The sequence below is a fragment of the Natrix helvetica genome, assembly GCF_964273705.1.
Source record: "Natrix helvetica genome assembly, chromosome: 1".
NCBI lineage: Eukaryota > Metazoa > Chordata > Lepidosauria > Squamata > Natricidae > Natrix > Natrix helvetica.
The window spans coordinates 369,287,807-369,307,724 of NC_138548.1; the positions used below are offsets into that span (position 1 = coordinate 369,287,807).

The window sequence follows — 19,918 nt, forward strand, 5'->3', positions numbered from 1 at the left end:
GGAATAAAGGATGACTTGTTTTTAGAATAGCTTTTCAGCGTCCCTTATCAAATATCTTCTTCCTTTTATGATTGCTCTACTTTAATGGCTGAATTATTCTACAACCTGTTTACTGGGCTGATGAAAATTAGTACGGCTACAAATAATAGTATATCTTCGATTTTTTAATCCTTTTGGAGAACTATCTACATCCTAAAATCTCAACACACATAAATATTAATGGGTGACTATCATTTGCCTCTGATTTTGGGTCAATATTGGCTTATATCTCAGTTAGCTTGTGGAGAAAAATAGGATTAAATAGGGAAAAATTGTTTAGCTTTTGTTGTTGATGATTCTAATATTAAATATGAACCTGGTCATACACTAGTTTACCTTATGGAAAAAGAGAAATACTATTGGTGATTTTCAATATTGAAATGGTTAAGAAATATCACCACCTCCTGCACAATCACACACTTGGCTACAACCTCTATGACAACTATGATAACACCCTTGGCACTTCAGATGCCCTACTAGATATGCTGTCTCCTGGAGAAGCCAATATTCCCAACTACAGCTGTGGAAGAAAGGACAACCTTTTGGTGATGATTGATGGAGCTCTCAGAGACATCTCCAACCAGATGTCAACATTAGTCAGCCCCTACAAAGTCACCCAGGTTTGTGTTTGTGTTTCTCTACCTGGTAAAGTGAGTGGATTATTGGTGTGTGAGTGATAGATCCAACCATTTCTTCACTATAGAATTCAAGACCTGCTTTTCACCATGGCCATTATAGGTTTCATGCCTTGGGATTGAGATAATAGTGCGTAAGGAGAATGGGTCAGAACAGAAATATCTGCTCAGGAGACCCTCCACCTTGCTTTGAGGGCTTCTGCTGCACACTTGTGAAGGTGAGGCGAGGCTCTGTGTTCAATCAAAGGGTCTTTCTACAAGAGGAAAGTGCAGCACTGAAGGAAAGCTCTCATTTCTTTTATGATATTACCAAAGTAATGATATTCTCAAACATGAATTAACCATTTTATAAAAGAATTACAAATACGTTAGGCAAAATGTCAACTATTTTTTGCCCTAAAACACTAGTGTTCAAATTCATCCTTCAATGTTTTTGAGAACAATATTGCCTCTGGAGGGGATTTTCTAACAGTTGAACAATTTAAGAAGTATCACAAATGGTGGGACATTCTACTGGCAGGTTCATTTCAGCTCAAGACCCACCTATTCCAAGTAGCTGGCCTGGCTCAACCATGATCTAACTATATCACTCCTGGCGGGTTTTTATTAGTATAATTCAATTGAATTTATTTATTGGGGTTTTTAAATATTGTGACTTTTTAATTGTTTTAATTGTTAATTGTTTAATTTTTTTTAGCTATCAGCCTACCTCCTCCTTGTATACGTCTTATATACGTCCTTGTTATATGTATGTCCTGTCCAGATTTGTATTGTATTGTATTGTATTGTACTTTGTATTTTATTTGTTTTATTGTACGCCGCCCCGAGTCCTTCGGGAGAGGGTGCGGCTTAGAAATAAATATTCTATTCTATTCTATTCTATTTACATGTAGAAATAATAACTGCCATGCCCATTTGGGTCAAAGATGGAAATTGTAGCTTGTATAATTGTAGTTAGCACTGAGGAGAAATTTCCTGACAGTTGAGACAATTAATCAGTGGAACAATTTGCTTCCAGAAGTTGTGAATGCTCCAACATTGGAAGTTTCTAAGAAGATTTTGGATAACCATTTGTCTGAAATCTTGCCTAGGCAGGGGGTTGAACTAGAAGACCTCCAAGGTCCTTTCCAACTCTGTTATTCTATGTAGTCTTATTTTATGTATATATAAAAAGGGGGGAATAAAAAAGACACTAATTACAGATATTGTGTTTAAAATACATGCCAGATTACCCTTGAGTAGAGCTGACAGTGGCAGATGAAAAGGGCATTCCTTGTAGAAGAACCAGAAGCAGATTTCATCCACTATTGGTAATTCTGTTGCCTTGAACCATCTAACTACAAAAAATATCAGTCAGAGGAAAGAATGCCTCTGCTGCCTTTATAGCATTTGACACAGTAAACAAAGGAATATTATGGAGGAAACTGATGGCTTTTACAATGGAGCTGAGAATGTTGATCTTGCTCAAAGCCCTTTCTACAAGCACTGGTGGGAGAGAACAATTAATCAGTGGAACAGCCTCATGAAGCTGATTGTGCTCCATTACTGGAGGTCACTGGGGGTTCATTTTGATTGGAATGGAATACGATCTGCTCTATGAGCAAGGGGTTGGACTAGAAGACCTCCAAGATCCCTTCCATCGCAATTATTCCATGTTCCACATTCAATTGTTTGAGAGTGTGTTTTAGGACAGAATTCCCCAATGTTTCCAGCTTTGCAGATTGGAAAGGAGGGAAGAGGGGACCTTTCCGTGCAAACAGCTGGCTTAAATAGAGCTCCTGTGCACATGCTCGCACACTACTCAGGCAAGTGAGGATGCACTTGTGCAAATGGATGTTTGTAATCCATTTCTATGGCCTCGTTGCAAACCCCTCATGGACCACTCGTCAGCCTTGGCTCATTGGTTGGGAAACCCTTTTTTAGGTTCCATAAAGCCCTGAGAAGTAGGACTGATACTTACCAGAAAGTAAGACAAGGGTGCTGCAAATATGACCTTTGGTTTCAAATATTGTTAAGGAGACTTGGCTTCTGTTCTTATAAAAATTATCTGATTATTTCTAAGTCAAAGTCAAAAGTTACGATGTTTGGGAAATGATATCATTGTCATATAGGGCTATTTGATGATGAGTCAATAGAGCAAGTTCACACCTTTCCTTACCTGGGAGTATTTTTTTTGTGACCGGATCTTGGCTCCCTCAACATTGATGGAGGTCATTTAGACTAAAGGGACAAGTGAATGCACCGTTATTTCTTTTTTTTAATCACAACTATGCAGCTTCCTTAACCTAAATTATCAAAGTCATCCTCTCAGAAGAATCTTAAGGATGGATAATAGAACTTCAGCTGCTGCCCTCAGAGCTGAATAGGAAATGTATACAATTTATGAAATTTGGGCATGCATTTTTAAAACTAAATTAATGATATGCAAACTGTAAGAGTCTCAAAACTCTGTTAGAACAAAGAAATTTCGATTAAAATGTATTGAAGTGTGCAATTGATAAATTATTTTGGTAACTGGTCTTCCTGTCTTTTTACAATTGGAGAAAAATTGAAAAAAAAAAAGCTTCAAAAGAATCAAGGGTGGCAAAACAGAGAAAGATCATAGCTCTACTCAGTAAGGTTGGCATATTGAAATGCATCAGGTGCTACAAATGAACTTCCAAGTATTGAGTTGAACCTTCCAAATCCCTTTCAGTGAACATACTTTTATTTATGGAGGTTCAGAGAGAGAAGATGTGATACATCTATTACTTGAATCTTAATTATAGAAGAAAGAGGGAGATCAACTTCCTGGATTGCACATTAGATAAATGACCTTTTGAGATCCTAATATTAAAAAAACGTATTTCCTGGGTGCTCAGAATTCAAAAATTACATATAATAAAATCCTTTTTGGAAGGAAATTATGGTCTGATTGTTGTAAATTCAGGGGTCATAAAATACTATTTTCATTCTTAATGCATTTCCATTGAACCATATATTTTTAAAAAATCTACATTGACATGCTATTTTGTTAATGCTCTGCCTATGTTCTGTATCTTGATATGTCCTTATGACTAACCAACTAGAAACTGTTCCAATATGTGCATGAGAAAAAAGTTGGATTCATTGAAAGCTAAACATTGGAACTTGGTAAGATCCTAAATGTAACAGAATTCTTCACTGCTTTTTCCAGGTCAGTCGGAAAATTGCTTCAGAGGCTCTGAGTGATAAAAGTCAATTCCCTTTTTTCTATCCGATATTCCCCAAAGAAGGACTTCAATACCCAGCAATTGTCCAACTGCTCCTCCATTTTGAATGGACCTTGATTGGCCTCTTTGCTCCAGACACAGAGAAGGGAGAGCATTTCATAAGAACGTTTACTCCTATGCTTGTCAGGAATAGAATTTGTGTGGTTATATCACAACAATTCTCAACAACCACATACACAGCATCCCTCAGGAATGCCATCGCTAAGTGGAGGCAAGTTAATGTCTTTGTTCATTTCATAGAGTTTGATGACATTTGGGACAGAATTCGTCCCTTCCATTCAATACTTGAAGGTTTCCCAAGACCCATTGAAGGGAAGGTCTGGATCATGACAGTGGTTGGGGCCTATTTCATGCGTAACTACCATCTTCTCAAGTACGTCCATAGTATTTGGACCTTTCCTTTTCAGTGGCAAAAGAATTGGAAAAAAGATGATGCCTTTCAAGATCCTTTCTTTGTGGAACCTGAATTTCAAAATGAGTGTTTTCACTGCTCTGTTTCAAAACACGTCTTTTCTGTCAAAGGCCGGAGAAGATGCACCCAGAAATCCCCAGTGGGGACCCAAGAGAAAAAGAATAGGATGGAGATACCAAATGACGGCTATACTTACAGCACCATTAAGATTCTGGCTCATGCCTTAGATGCTGCATCCAAATCCAAGAGGAGAAGGGAGAAGGGAGAAGAGAGGTTGGGGGCTCCAAGGCTGCAGCCATGGAAGGTAAGGGGTCCCAACAAGGACCCATCAGAGTAAATTCCTTTTCAAAGTCTTTGGTGCATTTCCTCTTAGTTGTTTAAGATCCTAAGCTTCTGCACAGCATCTTATACTTCCTGGAAGAGCTCTGAACCCTCCCTTCTGCAACCAAGAAGTTTTGCATATTCAAAAAAAAAAAAAATCTTCCCAGCCTTTTTCTGATTTTTAAGCTTCTGTAAACCAGCATGGCTCTTCTCCATGTAGTCTTTCCTCAAGGCTAAAAGCAGCTCCTTTGATCTCTTCCTTGCCTCCTTTGTCCTTCCCTAAAGCAGATCAAAATTTTCTTCTCCAAGTGTGGCTCCTTCAAGAGGACTTTTATGATTCAACTGGGTCATTAATGACATTATTGTCGAATTAATAAAATGGTTATTATCATATCGTTAAAATATTACTGCTACTTTATTATAATCAGTAATCATTCCACATGTAGAGTAATGTGAGAAAAATTATGAATGAAATCTTAGAGAAAGATATAGATTGTGGATGCCATTCATTTGTGTTATACAAAATGCAATGATATATCAAGTCCTAAATGTTAAAAATTAGTTTCCAACTGGATTTTACATGTGCACCTCCCTCTATCTCAAAATCATGTTTTATGATCTGGAAAATGGGAATTTTTAAAGGAGATCAAAATAGCTTTTATAATTTCTTCATCACAAAATCATGATTCATTTACTTCCTTTTTTATTGAAAATATAGAAGAAGTAATGACCAAACTCTAATTGTTTTTCATAACTTCCCAATTGTATCAGTAAGATTAAAATTTATTTGAATGCAATTTTAAAGACAATTGTATCCACTTAATTATCATGCCATGCATTGCTCAATTAAGAAGATCCCCATTCACCCCCTCAGGAAGGATTTGGTTGATTCTTTGCTAAAATCAAGTAATATCACCACCATTCAAACATTTTAATGAGGAAATGTGATGATATGTTGGAATGAATTTGGAGGATGAGAGAAAGAGATGCTGCATAGGGAAGAATCAGATAAGATGTGGGGGAGGAAACCAGCAGCTGCATAACAGGCAGAAAAAGAAACTCAGATAAGATCTGTCAAAAGGGTTCGTTAAAAGATTTGGACCTTCCCATTGATAATATAGTCTTACAATAAAGTAGGATTGGTTCATCTGATCATTTCTCCCCTCTGCTCTACTTGAATGAGGAATAGCCTTGCAACTATTTTCTTAACAAATCCTTGCTTTCTCCTAATCACCTTGTTGTTTTCAAGGAGTTTATGAATACTCTACTTATTTGTGTTTTTTCTTCAATTGATTGATGACCTTCCCTAAAATGTACCCTAAGTTTCAGGTAATGCACCCATTGAAAGCAGAACTCCAAGGCAGATAGATTCCTCAAAGAACAGTTTATTGTATATGTCATATTGACAAAATGGTGAAAGCTGACTCTGAAAGATCCCATTTTTTCACCTAATATAAAAATGAAAGTTCCCCCTATCCTCCAAGTCATCAGTCACATTGTCTAATAAAGGTGCTGGCAGGTTGCTTGGATACTCCACTCCTCCTCTCTAAGCCACCTGTTGGAATGACATTGGTTCCCATAGGAAAACCTTTTTTTCTTTTGATGGTATCATTCCAGCTATCTAATTTCCCCCCTCCCTGTCCCCTCTTCTGCCTTGAGGCCACCCTGAAGCCCAAAAAAAATGGCCTCAGCCAGGTTCACTTCAAGGTTGACATAGATCTTCTCACTATACTTTTGGTCAATATACTAAGTGATTGAGAACTATTACTAAACCTTTATTATTGAGTTTTGAAGCTAGTGGCAACACTTGTTCTCCCAACTCACAATACTTACATGCTAAACAACCACAGAAGAAAGATTCAAATGTAAAAAACTAATGTGAGAAAGAAAAAAAAACAAGATTTCTGCTTTTTAAATTCCTGGATGTTTCCATTCTAGCTCCATTCATTTCTAAAGAATCAGGAATTGTACAATCTTTCCATGCTGAAAATCTACTTGGATCAAAATGGAGACCTAGCAGCAGATCTGAGTATCCTTAGTAGGGTGGTTCTTCCCAAGGAGGATCCCATCAACAAGCATTTGGGATGGTTTGAAAGGCAGCGACTTATAATTAAACACGATGCTTTGTCACAGCTACAGTTGCTCAACAAGGTAGGGAAAATCTTGGTGTCTTTTTTTCATTTTTTTCCAAAGAAGTAGGACCCTTTTCAAGTATGGTAAACCTAGTCAAAAAAGTGGTTAACCTTCACTTAGAATTGAGTATGTGGAGTAAAACTAATAATTATATTAGATAGATGGGGGGCCTTCAGTTCTATGGACCAAAGTATCCTTCAGATACTATAATGCTGAAGCTGTTATAATCTGATTCAGCTATTTCAAAAATGAGATTTGGGGAGATTATTATTTAGGACACAAGTCATTGCCAATTAATGTCTCTTTTGAAATTTATCACCATGAAACCGGTGAGACGGAGACGGCCTTGGTCGCATTGGTGGATGATCTCTGGCGGGCCAGAGATAGGGGTTGTTCCTCTATCCTGGTCCTATTAGACCTCTCGGCGGCTTTCGATACCATCGACCATGGTATCCTGTTGCACCGGCTGGAGGGGCTGGGAGTCAGGGGCACCGTTTTACGGTGGTTTGGCTCCTACCTCACTGACCGGACGCAACGTGTGTTGGCAGGGGAGCAGAGATCGACCCGGAGGCCTCTCACATGTGGAGTGCCACAGGGTTCGGTACTCTCGCCTCTCCTGTTCAACACATACATGAAACCGCTGGGCGAGATCATCCGTGGCTTTGGGGTGGGATATCATCTGTATGCTGATGACACTCAGCTATACATCTCCACCCCGAACCACCCCAATGAGGCCATCGAAGTGATGTCCCGGTGTTTGGAGGCCGTACGGATCTGGATGGATGGCAACCGACTGAATTTCAACCCTTCCAAGACGGAGTGGCTGTGGCTTCCGGCGCCCCGGTTCAACCAGGTGCTTCCATCTCTGGCCATTGGGGGCGTGCAATTAGCCCCTATGGAACAGGTGCGCAATTTGGGCGTCCTCCTGGATGCCCGGCTGTCCATGGATGACCATGTAACAGCCGTGGCAAGGGGGGCGTTCCATCAGGTTCGCCTGATGCGCCAATTGCGCCCCTTATTGGACCGGGATGCCCTACGCACAGTCACCCATGCGCTGGTGACGTCTCGCCTGGACTACTGCAATGCTCTCTACATGGGGCTTCCTTTGAGATGCACTCGGAGACTACAGTTGGTCCAGAACGCGGCCGCGCGGGTGATCATGGGGAGGACTAGATTCTCCCCTGTAACACCTCTCCTGCGCGAGCTGCACTGGCTTCCTGTGGTCTACCGAGTGCGTTTCAAGGTCTTGATTATGATCTTTAAAGCGCTTCATGGCACAGGGCCTAGTTACATGCAGGATCGCATCCTGCCCCACACATCCCTACGACCAATCCGCTCTCACAGAGAGGGACTTCTCCGGGTGCCGTCCGCCAAACAGTGCCGGGGGGCGACACCCAGGAGCAGAGCCTTCTCTGTGATGGGCCCAGCCCTGTGGAATGACCTCCCCCGTGACATCAGGATTACTTCCGATCTCCGCTCCTTCCGTGTACAACTGAAGACCCACCTCTTTCAACTATCTGGCCTGGCTCAACCGTAATTTTTTCGTACCCCTCCTGACTGTCTGTTTTAACATTTTGAATTTGGATTGTACATGGGGTTTTATAATTAGGGTATTTTAATGGTTTTTAATTGTCTATGTATTGTATCTGTTAACCTCCTCCGTACATGTGTGTCTTTGTATTTATGTATGTCATGGGTTTATGTAAATGTTATATGTTTTTTACTCCATTGTACGCCGCCCCGAGTCCTATTCGGAAAGGGAGCGGCTAATAAATTTAAATTGATGATGATGATGATGATGATGATGATGATGATGAGAGAGACACTCATATACTGAAGAACTTCAGGTTAATAGCTTCACGTTCACTTGTTCCTCGTCTTCAAATATTAGGGATGAAGGCAATTCTGTTAACCAGAGCCTAACTTCAGGTTTGGATTGAATCTAATGAAATGAAAACAAGATTTGATGGAAATTCTGTTGGCCCAATTGGGATATAACAGAGGGGGAAAGAGTCAAAAGGGACCTTGTAGGCCATCTAGTCCAACCCCCCTCTAAAGCAGGAGACCCTACATCATTTCTGACAGATGGCAGTTGAATCTCTTCTTGAAACCCTCCAGTGATGAAGCTCCCACAATTTCTGAAGGCAACTTCTGTTCCATTGGTTGATTGCTCTCACTGTCAGAAAATTTCTCCTTATTTCCAGGTTGAATCTCCCCTTGTTCAGTTTCCATCCATTATTCCTTGTCTGGCCCTCAGGTATTTTGGCAAATAGCTTGACCCCCTCCTCTCTTTGACAGCCCCTCAAATATGATCCTCAAATATGAGAAAGAGAGAGGGGGGAGGGGAGAGGGTGAGGGAAATGAGATGAGATAGACAGAGAGAGGAGAGAGAGAAAAGGGGAGAAAAAGAGAGAGGAAAATGAGAAAATGATGGAGGGAGAGAATGGGAGGAAAAGGGGATAAGCAAATGAGAAAGAGAGAAGGGGGGAGAAAGGGAGAGGAACAGAAATGAGAGAGCTGGAGGGAGAGAAAAACAAGAGGGAGGGAGGGAGGGGGTGGTCCATTTCCCACAGAAAAACTGGGATCCACAAAACCCAGGTAGGTGTGGCTGTGTGGACCATGTGAATGGATGGGAGTGATGTTTAGTTGGCCACACCCACCTAGGTATTGTGGGTCCCAGTGTTTTCTGTGGGAAATGGTTCCAAATGGCTCTTTGGGTATTTAAAATTGCAGACCCCTGGCCTAAGTGAAGCCCATACACTAATGTTCATGTCTACCTCCCTCTTTCATGAATGATGAACCTCAACATATTTCCTTTGGCATTTCTTCTTTCTCTTCTCAGTCTCTGCCTCAGTCCAAATGTGTGGATAAATGTCAGCCTGGATTTGTCAAGAAGGCTCGAGAAGGAGAGCCAGTTTGCTGCTATGACTGCGTTCCTTGTCCGGAGGGGACCATCTCCACTCAGGAAGGTGGGTGACATTATGCATTTTAAAGACAAATGTAAGTTTGAGGGTTTTGTTCTTAATTTTCATGGTGTCCAATTACTGCCACAATGGGAGAGATAAGAAAAAGATTTTGAAGGATGAGGTAGGAAGAAGGATGTTGTGAATTGGTTAGGAGATCTCTCTTTTATTTGCCAATTTGGATGTGTCCTTCCATATTTATCTTTCTTAGGAACATTTGAATTCTTTGTTTCTTGAGGAATGGTTTTAGTTCAATGAAGTTTGCTCACTCAAACTAACTTTATATTACAGGCCAAAAGATACATCAATCATATATTTAATCAATTACTCTTTATTAAGATCATAAATTGTTTCTCTTTATATATAAAGTTTTCTTTATTTTTTTCATTTTCATAACATATAATCACATATATACTATTACATAGCCAAAATTGTATGGTATTATTAATTCAGCTTACCATCAACTCCCACAAACAATTATTGGCTCTTGTGCTCTCCATACACCATATGTGTATGTTATCCATCACGTTCATCTCCCTCTCTCCTTCCCCTTCCCTTCCTCCTTTCTTCCCTCTGTCACCCTTCTCTTCTCTCCTTCCCCTTCCTCTCTCCTTTCCACTTCTCCTTTCTCTCCTCCTCTCTCCCCCCTGCCCTCTCTCCTATCCCTCTCTTCTTCCCTTACCTCTCTCCTCTACTCCACACTCTTCATCTCATCTACTTGGTGTATTTCAGCTTCTGAGTGAGCTCCATTTTATGTTGATGGTATTTATATTTCCTTTTCAATATACATATTTAATTTTAACATATATCTTCCTCCTTTTTTAAAAAAAATAGAACAAAAAAGTATACATATACAGTCATTGTGCTTTTAAAACCCCACCCCACCCCCAGCCTATTTTTGGGCGAGATGTAGACCTGGTTACAATTCCCAGCTATTCTCATCATTATATTTATATAATTATACATCCTTACACACCCCCAATTTGTGATTCTGTCTTTAAATCTCAATAGTTTCCCATCATAAGTATATTTCATGTTCCCTCTCCATTTTTACAGATCTTGGATTAGATTACCCTTAATTGTCTATAAAGGGTAATCTTCACTGTTCAATTTTCATTACAATTCCCTTAATCTACTATATAGAATAACAAGTAGTACGTATCCCACTTTGTTCATCCTCTTTAGAGTTCTATATATGTCCATGTTTCATATATTTTAACTCATGCTTATCATATTCAATCAATTAGCAACTCAGTTTAATTATCATGTATAAAAGTGAATCACAAACCTCTGCTTTATACTCTTCCCATAGCAGTTTCATATTTGTCCATATTCCATATATATTAACCTCTATTTAATTATCTTTCCATTAGCAACTCCATTTTATTATCATATTTAGGCATAATCCTAGCTTTATATTTTCCCATATAATGATTTCTAGTTGTTTGATTTTTCCTAGTAAGTCTTTTGTCCCAGTTCTCTTTTCCTGCCTTCTCCCTTTTCTTTGTTTTGACATGTCCACCCTCTTCAATTTTCCCTAAGCCACCATCAAAAAAATATTTTATATTTCTTTTGTTGGGGCGTAACCTCTTGCTTCAATTTTCCTTATGCCATTGACAGCCCCCCAAACATCTTTTGTCTGCTTTTCATTCCCTTTAGTTGGGACACATCCCCCTTTTACAATTTTCCCTATACCACTGCCAAGCCCATGGAGTCTTTTGTCTGCTTTTTATTTCCCACCGTTTCTACCCCTTCCTTGTCTTTTCCCCCTTCTTCTTTGCCTTCTTCTGTAAATATCTTCTTCTCTGGGTTCAGAATTCTATTTAGACTTAATTTTAAGGATTTATGCATTTTTTTTTATAATTTCATGTAGTTCTTCAAATTCCCAGCTTTCCATGATGTCCAATTCCAAAGTTACAGTTAGTTATACAGTTCTTATTTCAGTGTTCTGGTCCACCTTAAATTTATATACTTCAGCGGCTGTGGGGAAGTGCAATGGGATACATCTTGGTCTTTTGTTCTTCCTTAATGTCCTGTTCCAAAATTGAAGTTAGTTATACAAATCTTATTTCGAGGTTCTGGTTCACCTTAAATTTAGTTAATTCAACTACTGTGAAAATGGAAGAGAAGCTGGAATCAACTTAATCTTTTGAAGAAAATAAAGGGGGGGAAACCCCTTCATATTTCCCCGTTCTTAATTTTGTTATTATTTTTTTCTTGCTACTTTTCACCTCTCGTTGGTTATAGATGCTCAAAATATATTAATTGGAACCAGCTTGCATACAGCCAAAACTCAGGTATGTTTCTTCTTTGCCTCCTGCTTTTCCAAGTTCTGATTTATGGCAATTGGTTAATTAGAATTTCCCACACAGGCAAGATTAGGTTATCAGTTGTCAGTGAGGACATAGTGTTTTTTTCTTGATCTTTCTCCCTTGTTACATTCCACCCCTCATTAATTGGGGTTGCTTAAGATATGTTAGTTAAAAGACACTTGGACAAAGTAAATCTTCACACTCCTAGACTCCTTTAAAAACACAATCTTTTCAAGTCCAAAACCAAATTTAGAGTTTGTGTTTGAGTGGGTTTGTCACTTCTCTACTTTCTTCCTTTCTGTCTGAGTTGTTTCAAACAAATGGCTTTTGGGGGGAGGGGGGCTAGTTTTTCAACCCTCCATTTTCCCTTTCTTTCTATGTTTTTTTAAAAAATCCTGATCTGACCATCAATATTATTTTTGCTCTCAAGATTCTCTGCCTTTCCTAAGTTTGATTTATGACTTAGATGAATTTTCTTACCGGTCTTTCATCTCTTCCTCACACTCCTGTTCATTTCCTTTAGCTGGAAGTCAGCTTCTTGATCAGGCTTGTGTATTGGTTTTTGTTAATCCATCCGTTTTAAAAGGCTTGCATAAATTCCATCCATAAAAATAGCATTTAAGAAGCAAGATAACACACTGATCAAAACCATTCAAAGTTTAATTCTGCCACTTATTTCTTCTGTTCTCAGATTTAAATTAATTTTAAGTTTTTTGTGGGCAGTCTCTTTTAAAACGGTAAAAATTCCTCACCAGCTGTAAATGCTTTCTCTTTCCTTTTCCTTCCGATCGGAGCCATCACAACTTCATCAGCCTAGGGGCTGTGCTTTTATCGCCAGCTAGAAGAACTTCTCCTGGATCGATCAGGGACTTTGCGGTGTCCCTGTGATAATCAGGACATATTATTCCCATTCACCATCATTGCGGGATTGTTTAGGTCCGATTGGACCACCCAGCGATAAACGTTTCGGCAACGATCTCAGAGAATTGAGATTGCTTGTCCGTGTCGTAGCGACATTGGCTCCTCCTCCTTTTAGTTTTATTTTCTTGTTGCTCTTGTTTTTATAGTTTTATATTCTGGGGATATTTTGTCTGGATTGTATATACAATTTACTAAAGCTTTCCTATCTTTCAGTATCACATCTCACCCAAAGGTTTTATTGAAATTTGAAATACTATAAAATATATATTGGTTTTTTCCCCCCAGTTACTGAAAAATGCACCAAATGTCCAGATGATCAATATCCAAACAAGAACCAAGTCAAATGTATCCCCAAAAGAACCATCTTTCTGTCCTATGAAGAACATCTGGGGATCATCCTCATCTCCTTTGCCCTACTCTTGCTCCTAACCACAGTGTTCATTTTAATCCTATTCCTTCAATCCCTAGAAACTCCCATTGTCAAATCCAACAACTGGGACCTCTCCTTCATCCTCCTGATCTCTCTCCTGCTTTGCTTTTTGTCCCCCTTTTTCTTCATTGGGAAACCAAGGAAAGCCACCTGTCTTCTCCGACAAACAATGTTCAGTGTTGTTTTCTCAGTAGCCGTGTCGTCTGTGTTGGCCAAAACTATCATGGTGGTGCTGGCATTCCTGGCCTCAAAACCAGGAAACAGGATGAGAAGATGGTTAGGGAAGAGCTTAGCCAACTCCATCATCATTTCTTGTTCTGGTGTCCAAATTTTCATCTGTGCCATGTGGCTGGGAGTTTCTCCCCCATTCCCTGACTTTGACATGGACTCCCAGCCTGGAGAGACCATCCTTCAATGCAACGAAGGCTCCGCCACCATGTTTTATGTTGTCCTTGGTTACATGGGTTTTCTAGCTGTCATCTGCTTCACAGTGGCTTTCTTGGCCAGGAACCTTCCTGGGGCCTTCAATGAAGCCAAGCTGATCACTTTCAGCATGTTGGTCTTCTGCTGTGTCTGGATCTCCTTCCTGCCCACCTACCTGAGTACCAAAGGAAAGTCCATGGTAGCCGTGCAGGTCTTCTCCATCTTGGCCTCTGGTGCTGGGCTGTTGGGCTGCATCTTCTTCCCCAAGTGCTACATTATCCTCCTGAGACCAGATCTAAACATCAAGGAACAACTAATGATAAAAGCAGGGACCTGATTTTGAAATTAGTTCTCCGGATTATAACATTTAATTTTTGATTGCAGTTGTTGGTTTATATGCTTCATTTGCCTCTGTTTGACAACTGATGTTATTTAAAACTGAAGGAGATAAAAAGTTATTTTAATCAATATAATAATAATATAACAATAAATAATCAAACAATAAAATAAGTTAACAGTTATTATTTGTATTTTAAACCAATTGGTAGCCCTTCTTTTCCTCAGCATACAAGTTAGCCAATATCTGGCTTAAGCAATCCTTTAAGAGATGATACATATGAACCATATCCTGGGTTTTTGACTGCTTTTAGCGTGGTAGGTATCTTCAGAGTTAGCTAGGAAGGTCTCAACCTCATCTCCTTCATGGTTCTTTCGGAATTGGTATTTCAATTCCCCCAAGGTCTGGTTCTGTCAGAAGGAGAAGGTTAATGTAGATGAATCAGTGTTGCAACTTCCAGAGCCCTATTTGGGTTTGATGCTCTTTCTCATCAATCTCCCTTCAATTAAGCTCCAGATCAACTTTCACCCTTTTCATGGGTTCCTCTCTCTTAGCCTCCCATTCCAGCTTCTCTGGGCTGAGGTGCTGAACAGACTTCCTGCCTTCTGGTGAGGAATCTTCTGTAGCAGAGATCTTCATAGCCTGAGCCTTTCTGAGAGGATTGGCATCCTCCTTGTCACTTCTCAGCTGTGTGATTGTCCTAGTACTACCTAGCAGTACTACCTATCATTGGCAGTTTTTAGGATGGGGGGGGGGGGAATAAAGACCTGTGGTTGGTATTTGACCGTTGCTGATTGTCAGAGGATTTTTTAAAGAAAAAAACTCTCTTGATTCCCTAGTTACCCCAAAGTGTTCTATATACAACTTCTACCACCATATAATAATGGAAAAGTTGTCCTCAGGGTCGAACCTGTCCCTCCTCTGAGCTACTTCAGTTCTGAAGAGACCCACCTGTGGGGGAGCAGATATTGGCCAATTTGCTCTCTTTGCTCCCTCCCTTCCTCCATCCAGCCCTCTGGGGAACCAGAAGAGGATTGAAGGGAAAATCCTCACCCATCTTCAATGCCTGTAGTTAGAGTGTGACTTCTGACAGTTGATAGTGGAAATAAATTATTTGTCTTAAAGGAGGGAAAATTCCTCTATTCTCTGGTACCTTCCGGTGTTCAGTATTTTACTACTTGTGGAATCGGATGTTGGACCCAAAGCAAGTAATGAACTGTTACTGCACCGTTTATTTGCTTGCTCTTGTGAGGGTCCCTCAAATAACATGGAGAGAAGGCCCCACAGAACAAAGAGTTGTATTCATATCATCTCAAAATGACAGGAGAGACTAACACATAAGAAACAAATGATGTAAGCACACAGATGTAAGTATTCAGAGGCAAAGGGTGTCAAGTTACTATACGTAAGTGAGCTCAGGTTCCTTCTTCTGCCTGTTTTCCTTCAGGGAAGGAAGGACTAAGGCAAAAAAAACAAACAACAAATGAGCAATAAAACAGAGAAGAAAACATAAATCAAAAGGAGGAGCCACTTTGATAATGCCAGACCCCTAAAAGAAAGCATTTTCCATTGCAAATCTTTGGGATTGTTGTATTGATATAAAAAATGTTGGCCTTATAGTGCTTTATGGCAACTTGATTGAATCAATTCCATTCATCTAAGACCTGATTTTTCCCACAGTCCTTTCTCCCCATTTGACCTCAAGGGGGGTCACCATATGGATCTCCCAAGAGAACAGGGTTAAGCCTTGCACTCTCCTGGGAACAATAACTCAAAAGTCCTAAACATTGCCCTGATTAATGAGTAATAGGATAATTCCAGCCAGAAGAATTGGGAATTCTAGAGCCAGGTTTCATAGCCAACCTGTCCCAGGCAAGCTGAGATCATCCAATTCTAGAAACTCCTGGAGGGATTGTTGTGTGATTCGCTTAGCTGGATCTTCCAAATCCTGCATGGTAACTTTTATTTGCAAGGAATAGTTGGTGAGTTTAAAGCAGGGGTCCTCAAACTTTGTAAACCGGCAGGCCAATTCACGGTCCCTCAGACTGTTGGGGGGCCAGACCGGCTGGGTAAGAATGGCTAGGTGGTCATGTGACTGGGTGGGTGTGGCTAGGTGGTTATGTGACTAGGTGGGCGTGGCAAATGTAGCATTCCATTTGCCTTTGTCCCTGCTGTACTTGCCCCTCCCCTACTCACCCACTGGCCCTGGATCATATGACTATGAAAAACATCCCCAAAGGCTGCTTTTAAAGCATTTTTAAAGACTTTTAAAGCACTGATTTACAGGCTGGCAGCAGACCTGCTTTTCAAGCCAGCAGCAGCCCCTCTCCTACTCACACACCGGCCCTGGATCATGTGGCTGCACTGGAGAGATCACCCCTCAGTCAACTGACCCTCCCCAGCACCCTCCGGCCTTACCTTCAGGCAGCAGCCTTGTGATCAGAAGTGCACCTCAACCAGTGAAATAACTAACCAGAAGTGCAGCTGGAGTAGATGCTCACTGGAAGATAAAGCCAATGGTGAGGGGAGGGGGGAGGGGAGGGGCTGAATCCCACCACTCTGCAGGCTGAATACTTTGATTTTGAAGGATGAATCCAGCCAATGGGCCGTAGTTTGAGGATCTGGAAACTCCTCACAATCACAACAGAAAGTCAATGGCCAAGATGTTCTTCAAAATTGCTGTTCTTGGCTGTTCCTAATCTTTGTTCAGGAGAGCAGGAGCATTTGAAGTTTGGTTAATACTTTTTATTACTAAACAAGCCACTTTTCTACTATTGAGGTAGAAATGGGCTGCTATGACTGTTGAGCCAATTATGGAGATAGCAAGCCCATAAGAGTCTCTGCGTTTAATTACCCCATAAAGTCATCACAATTCTACTGTCCCATGGAAAGCCCCCAATGTGGTTTATGTTCCCTCACACTTCCTTGGGTTCGTGAGGAGTGTAGCTTTGATCAACTGGCATTGCATGAAAAGAGAACAAGTGACCTGTGGCACAGGGAGCCTCCTTAAGCATCTGGCAGAAAATAGGAGATGACACAGTTTCCACACAGCAAGTACCATCCCTTTGGTGAGCATGATTGAATTGGGACAGGGACCATTTCTGTTACATGTGTGCAGTTTTCAATTGGTGATAAGAAAAGACATGTGTTCTTCTCATGATAACAAAGCAGTCATACTCAGTTACTCCCCTGCACGTTGCCCTTGGTTTCCCCCCTGTAGAGTGCTTGGTTGATCCACCGGTGCTTGAGTGGGAGTAGACTCAACATAGAGAAGGGTTTTCCCTAGAGAGGTAAGGCTGGGTGGCTTATGCATTGGGGCCAACTGAGAAATAATATGAGCTCATCCAAAAACTGCTCATGTGCCTCTAGAAAGAGTGTTTTGAGCACAAAATCTCAGTTTGTTATCTTGCTAGCACAAAAAGATTCCCCAGGTAGAATGACACAAAGGTTTCAAGTTAAATGGGAGCAATTGGTAGGCAGCCAGTCCAGTGGCTGCTTCATCTTATACCTTGATGACTGAACTATGCATTGGCCATCAGAGGGGAAACTTTTAGCTGAGCCATTGCTTTGCTGTTAGACAGAAAATAAAGAGGAAAAGAGTAAGAATACAGTAAAGCAAAAGAAATGCATTCGTTGTAAGAGCCTGAATATCAAAGCTGATCTATTACGAAGACTTAAAGTCCATCAACACTCATCTCCAGAGCTCTTCAAGATTTCGTAGTCAAAGCTTCACCTTCTTCATTCTTCTACTCACTTCCTGGGAACCTGGAACGATGCTTTTGTTGGTCTGCGTTTTCTGGAGCTGGAGGGATCCTTAGGTGACTCAGATGAACTCTGAAGGTCAGGCCTCCAAACCTGGCACTGCTATGAGCAACTAATAGCACCAGATATGGGCCTTTCCACCTTGCAGACAGACTCTTCTTTCTCTGACCCACATTGGGATGCCCCCAATCTCCTGCCTGCAGCTGCTCATAGGCTGCCGTGTCAGGTATCCCTTTCTGGTCCTGATGAAGTCTGGCTCCAGCTTGGGTCAGGTGCTGCTCCCATTGAAAGGATCGTATAGGAGTAAGGAACTTGACCATGGGTCAGGATGAAGAAAACCTTTGGGATGGGAATCAGTTCAGAGTCTAAAGCCATGGGTCCCCCACAGACAACCTCATAGGGAGACATCTTTAGCTTGTCTTTGAAGTTGAGCTTCTGATGGGAAGCACATCTATCCACCTCCATCCAATTATTTCTACCAGTTTGTCCAGGCAACTTTTTTTAATGTTCCTTCCATCCTCTAGGACAAAGAGGATTCAAACCATTTTTGAATCAAGTCAAATGAGGCTGCCATGAAGAAGAGAGGGTCAATTTATTTTCCAAAGCACCAGAGGGCAGGAGAGAAAGCAATGGGTGGAAACTAATGAAGGAGAAAAGCAACCTGGAATTGAGGAGAAACAACCTAACAGTGAGGACAATTAACCAATGGAGCAGCTTGCCTTGAGACATTGTCAATGCTTCATCACTGGAGGTTTTCAAGAACAGACTGGACAGTCACTGGTCTGAAATGGTATAGGATCTCCTGCTTGGGTAGGGGGTTGGACTAGTGGACCTCCAAGGTCCCTCCCAACTGTATTCTGATTCAAAGGCAGTTGGTTTTCCTTTGCTTTCCTTGCCAGTAGTAGCTAAGGCAACTTCTTTCACTGAGACAGCAGGATAAAAGTGGAGTTTGAACCAGTGGTGGGAATCCAAAATTATTACTACCGGTTCTGTGGGCATGGTTTGGTGGGCGTGGCATGGCTTGGTGGGCATGGCTTGGTGGGCGTGGCAGAGGAAGGATACTGTAAAATCTCCATTTCCACCTCACTCCAGGGGAAGCTTAATGCAAAATCCACATTCCCTCCCCACTCAGGGGAAGGCTAATGCAAAATCCCATTTCCTCCCGATCAGCTGGGACTCGGGTGGCAGAGAATAGATGGGGTCAGAGGTGGTATTTACCAGTTCTCTGAACTACTCAAAATTTGGGCTACCGGTTCTCCAGAACTGGTCAGAACCTGCTGAATCCCACCTCTGGTTTGAACTGAGCCTCAGGGCCAATTTCTGCTCTGCATAGAAGAATCACTATTACTCCTCCAAAGTCAAATACCCCTCGTCAGACTCCTCCAGTCATTGCTCAGTTCAGCTCTCTGCAGGAAAGCTGAGAACTGGAATGAAAAAGGGGCCACACACATTTAAGAAACCTCCCTCAAGAAAATGGATTTTAGACCCAATTTGTTGCCTTAAACAAACTCCTAAATGGTGCCCTTTTTGGCAGAAGGAAAGGACATGGGATCAAACTCACCACAACACATTGGGTGCCCTGCTCTCATCCCTGGTCACAGATCACAAATTTTGAATCCCATTTCTGACACAAGTTTCTGTAGAATCAATACACTGGAGCCAGAGTGACCAATCAGGGCAGTATTTATTACACGTTACATACTGAGAGTGGATCTTGTCCACAACAGAGAGAAATTTCCTCTGACAAAGGGATACATTCACATCCTCCACTCATATCCCACTCATACTGCTGTGGGATTTTAATGAGCTTTTAATATTGTGAATGTTAAAGTTGTAATCTGCTCAGTGGAACTTTTAGGTGAATGTGGCAGCCTTATACATTTGTTTAATACAAATATATAAATATGTATACATTGCAGAAAAGAGGGTGAAATGATGCAAAACAGGAGGAGAAAATGGGTTATTCGTACATAAATAAT

At 41.0% G+C, this 19,918-nt stretch overlaps 1 protein-coding gene across 1 annotated transcript in view; it reads left to right on the plus strand.

Annotated features, from left to right (window-relative positions):
* Nucleotides 1-214: 214 nt before the first annotated feature.
* LOC309382670 (vomeronasal type-2 receptor 26-like) overlaps nt 215-19,918 on the plus strand; it is a gene marked incomplete at its 3' end in the record, with an annotated part of 50,702 nt that continues 30,998 nt past the window's right edge. The window contains exons 1-3 of the mRNA XM_081934396.1: nt 215-659; nt 3,850-4,569; nt 6,597-6,809. Coding sequence (XP_081790522.1) covers nt 420-659; nt 3,850-4,569; nt 6,597-6,809 — 1,173 coding nt within the window. The 5' untranslated portion in view covers nt 215-419. The remainder of the gene's footprint in view (nt 660-3,849; nt 4,570-6,596; nt 6,810-19,918) is intronic.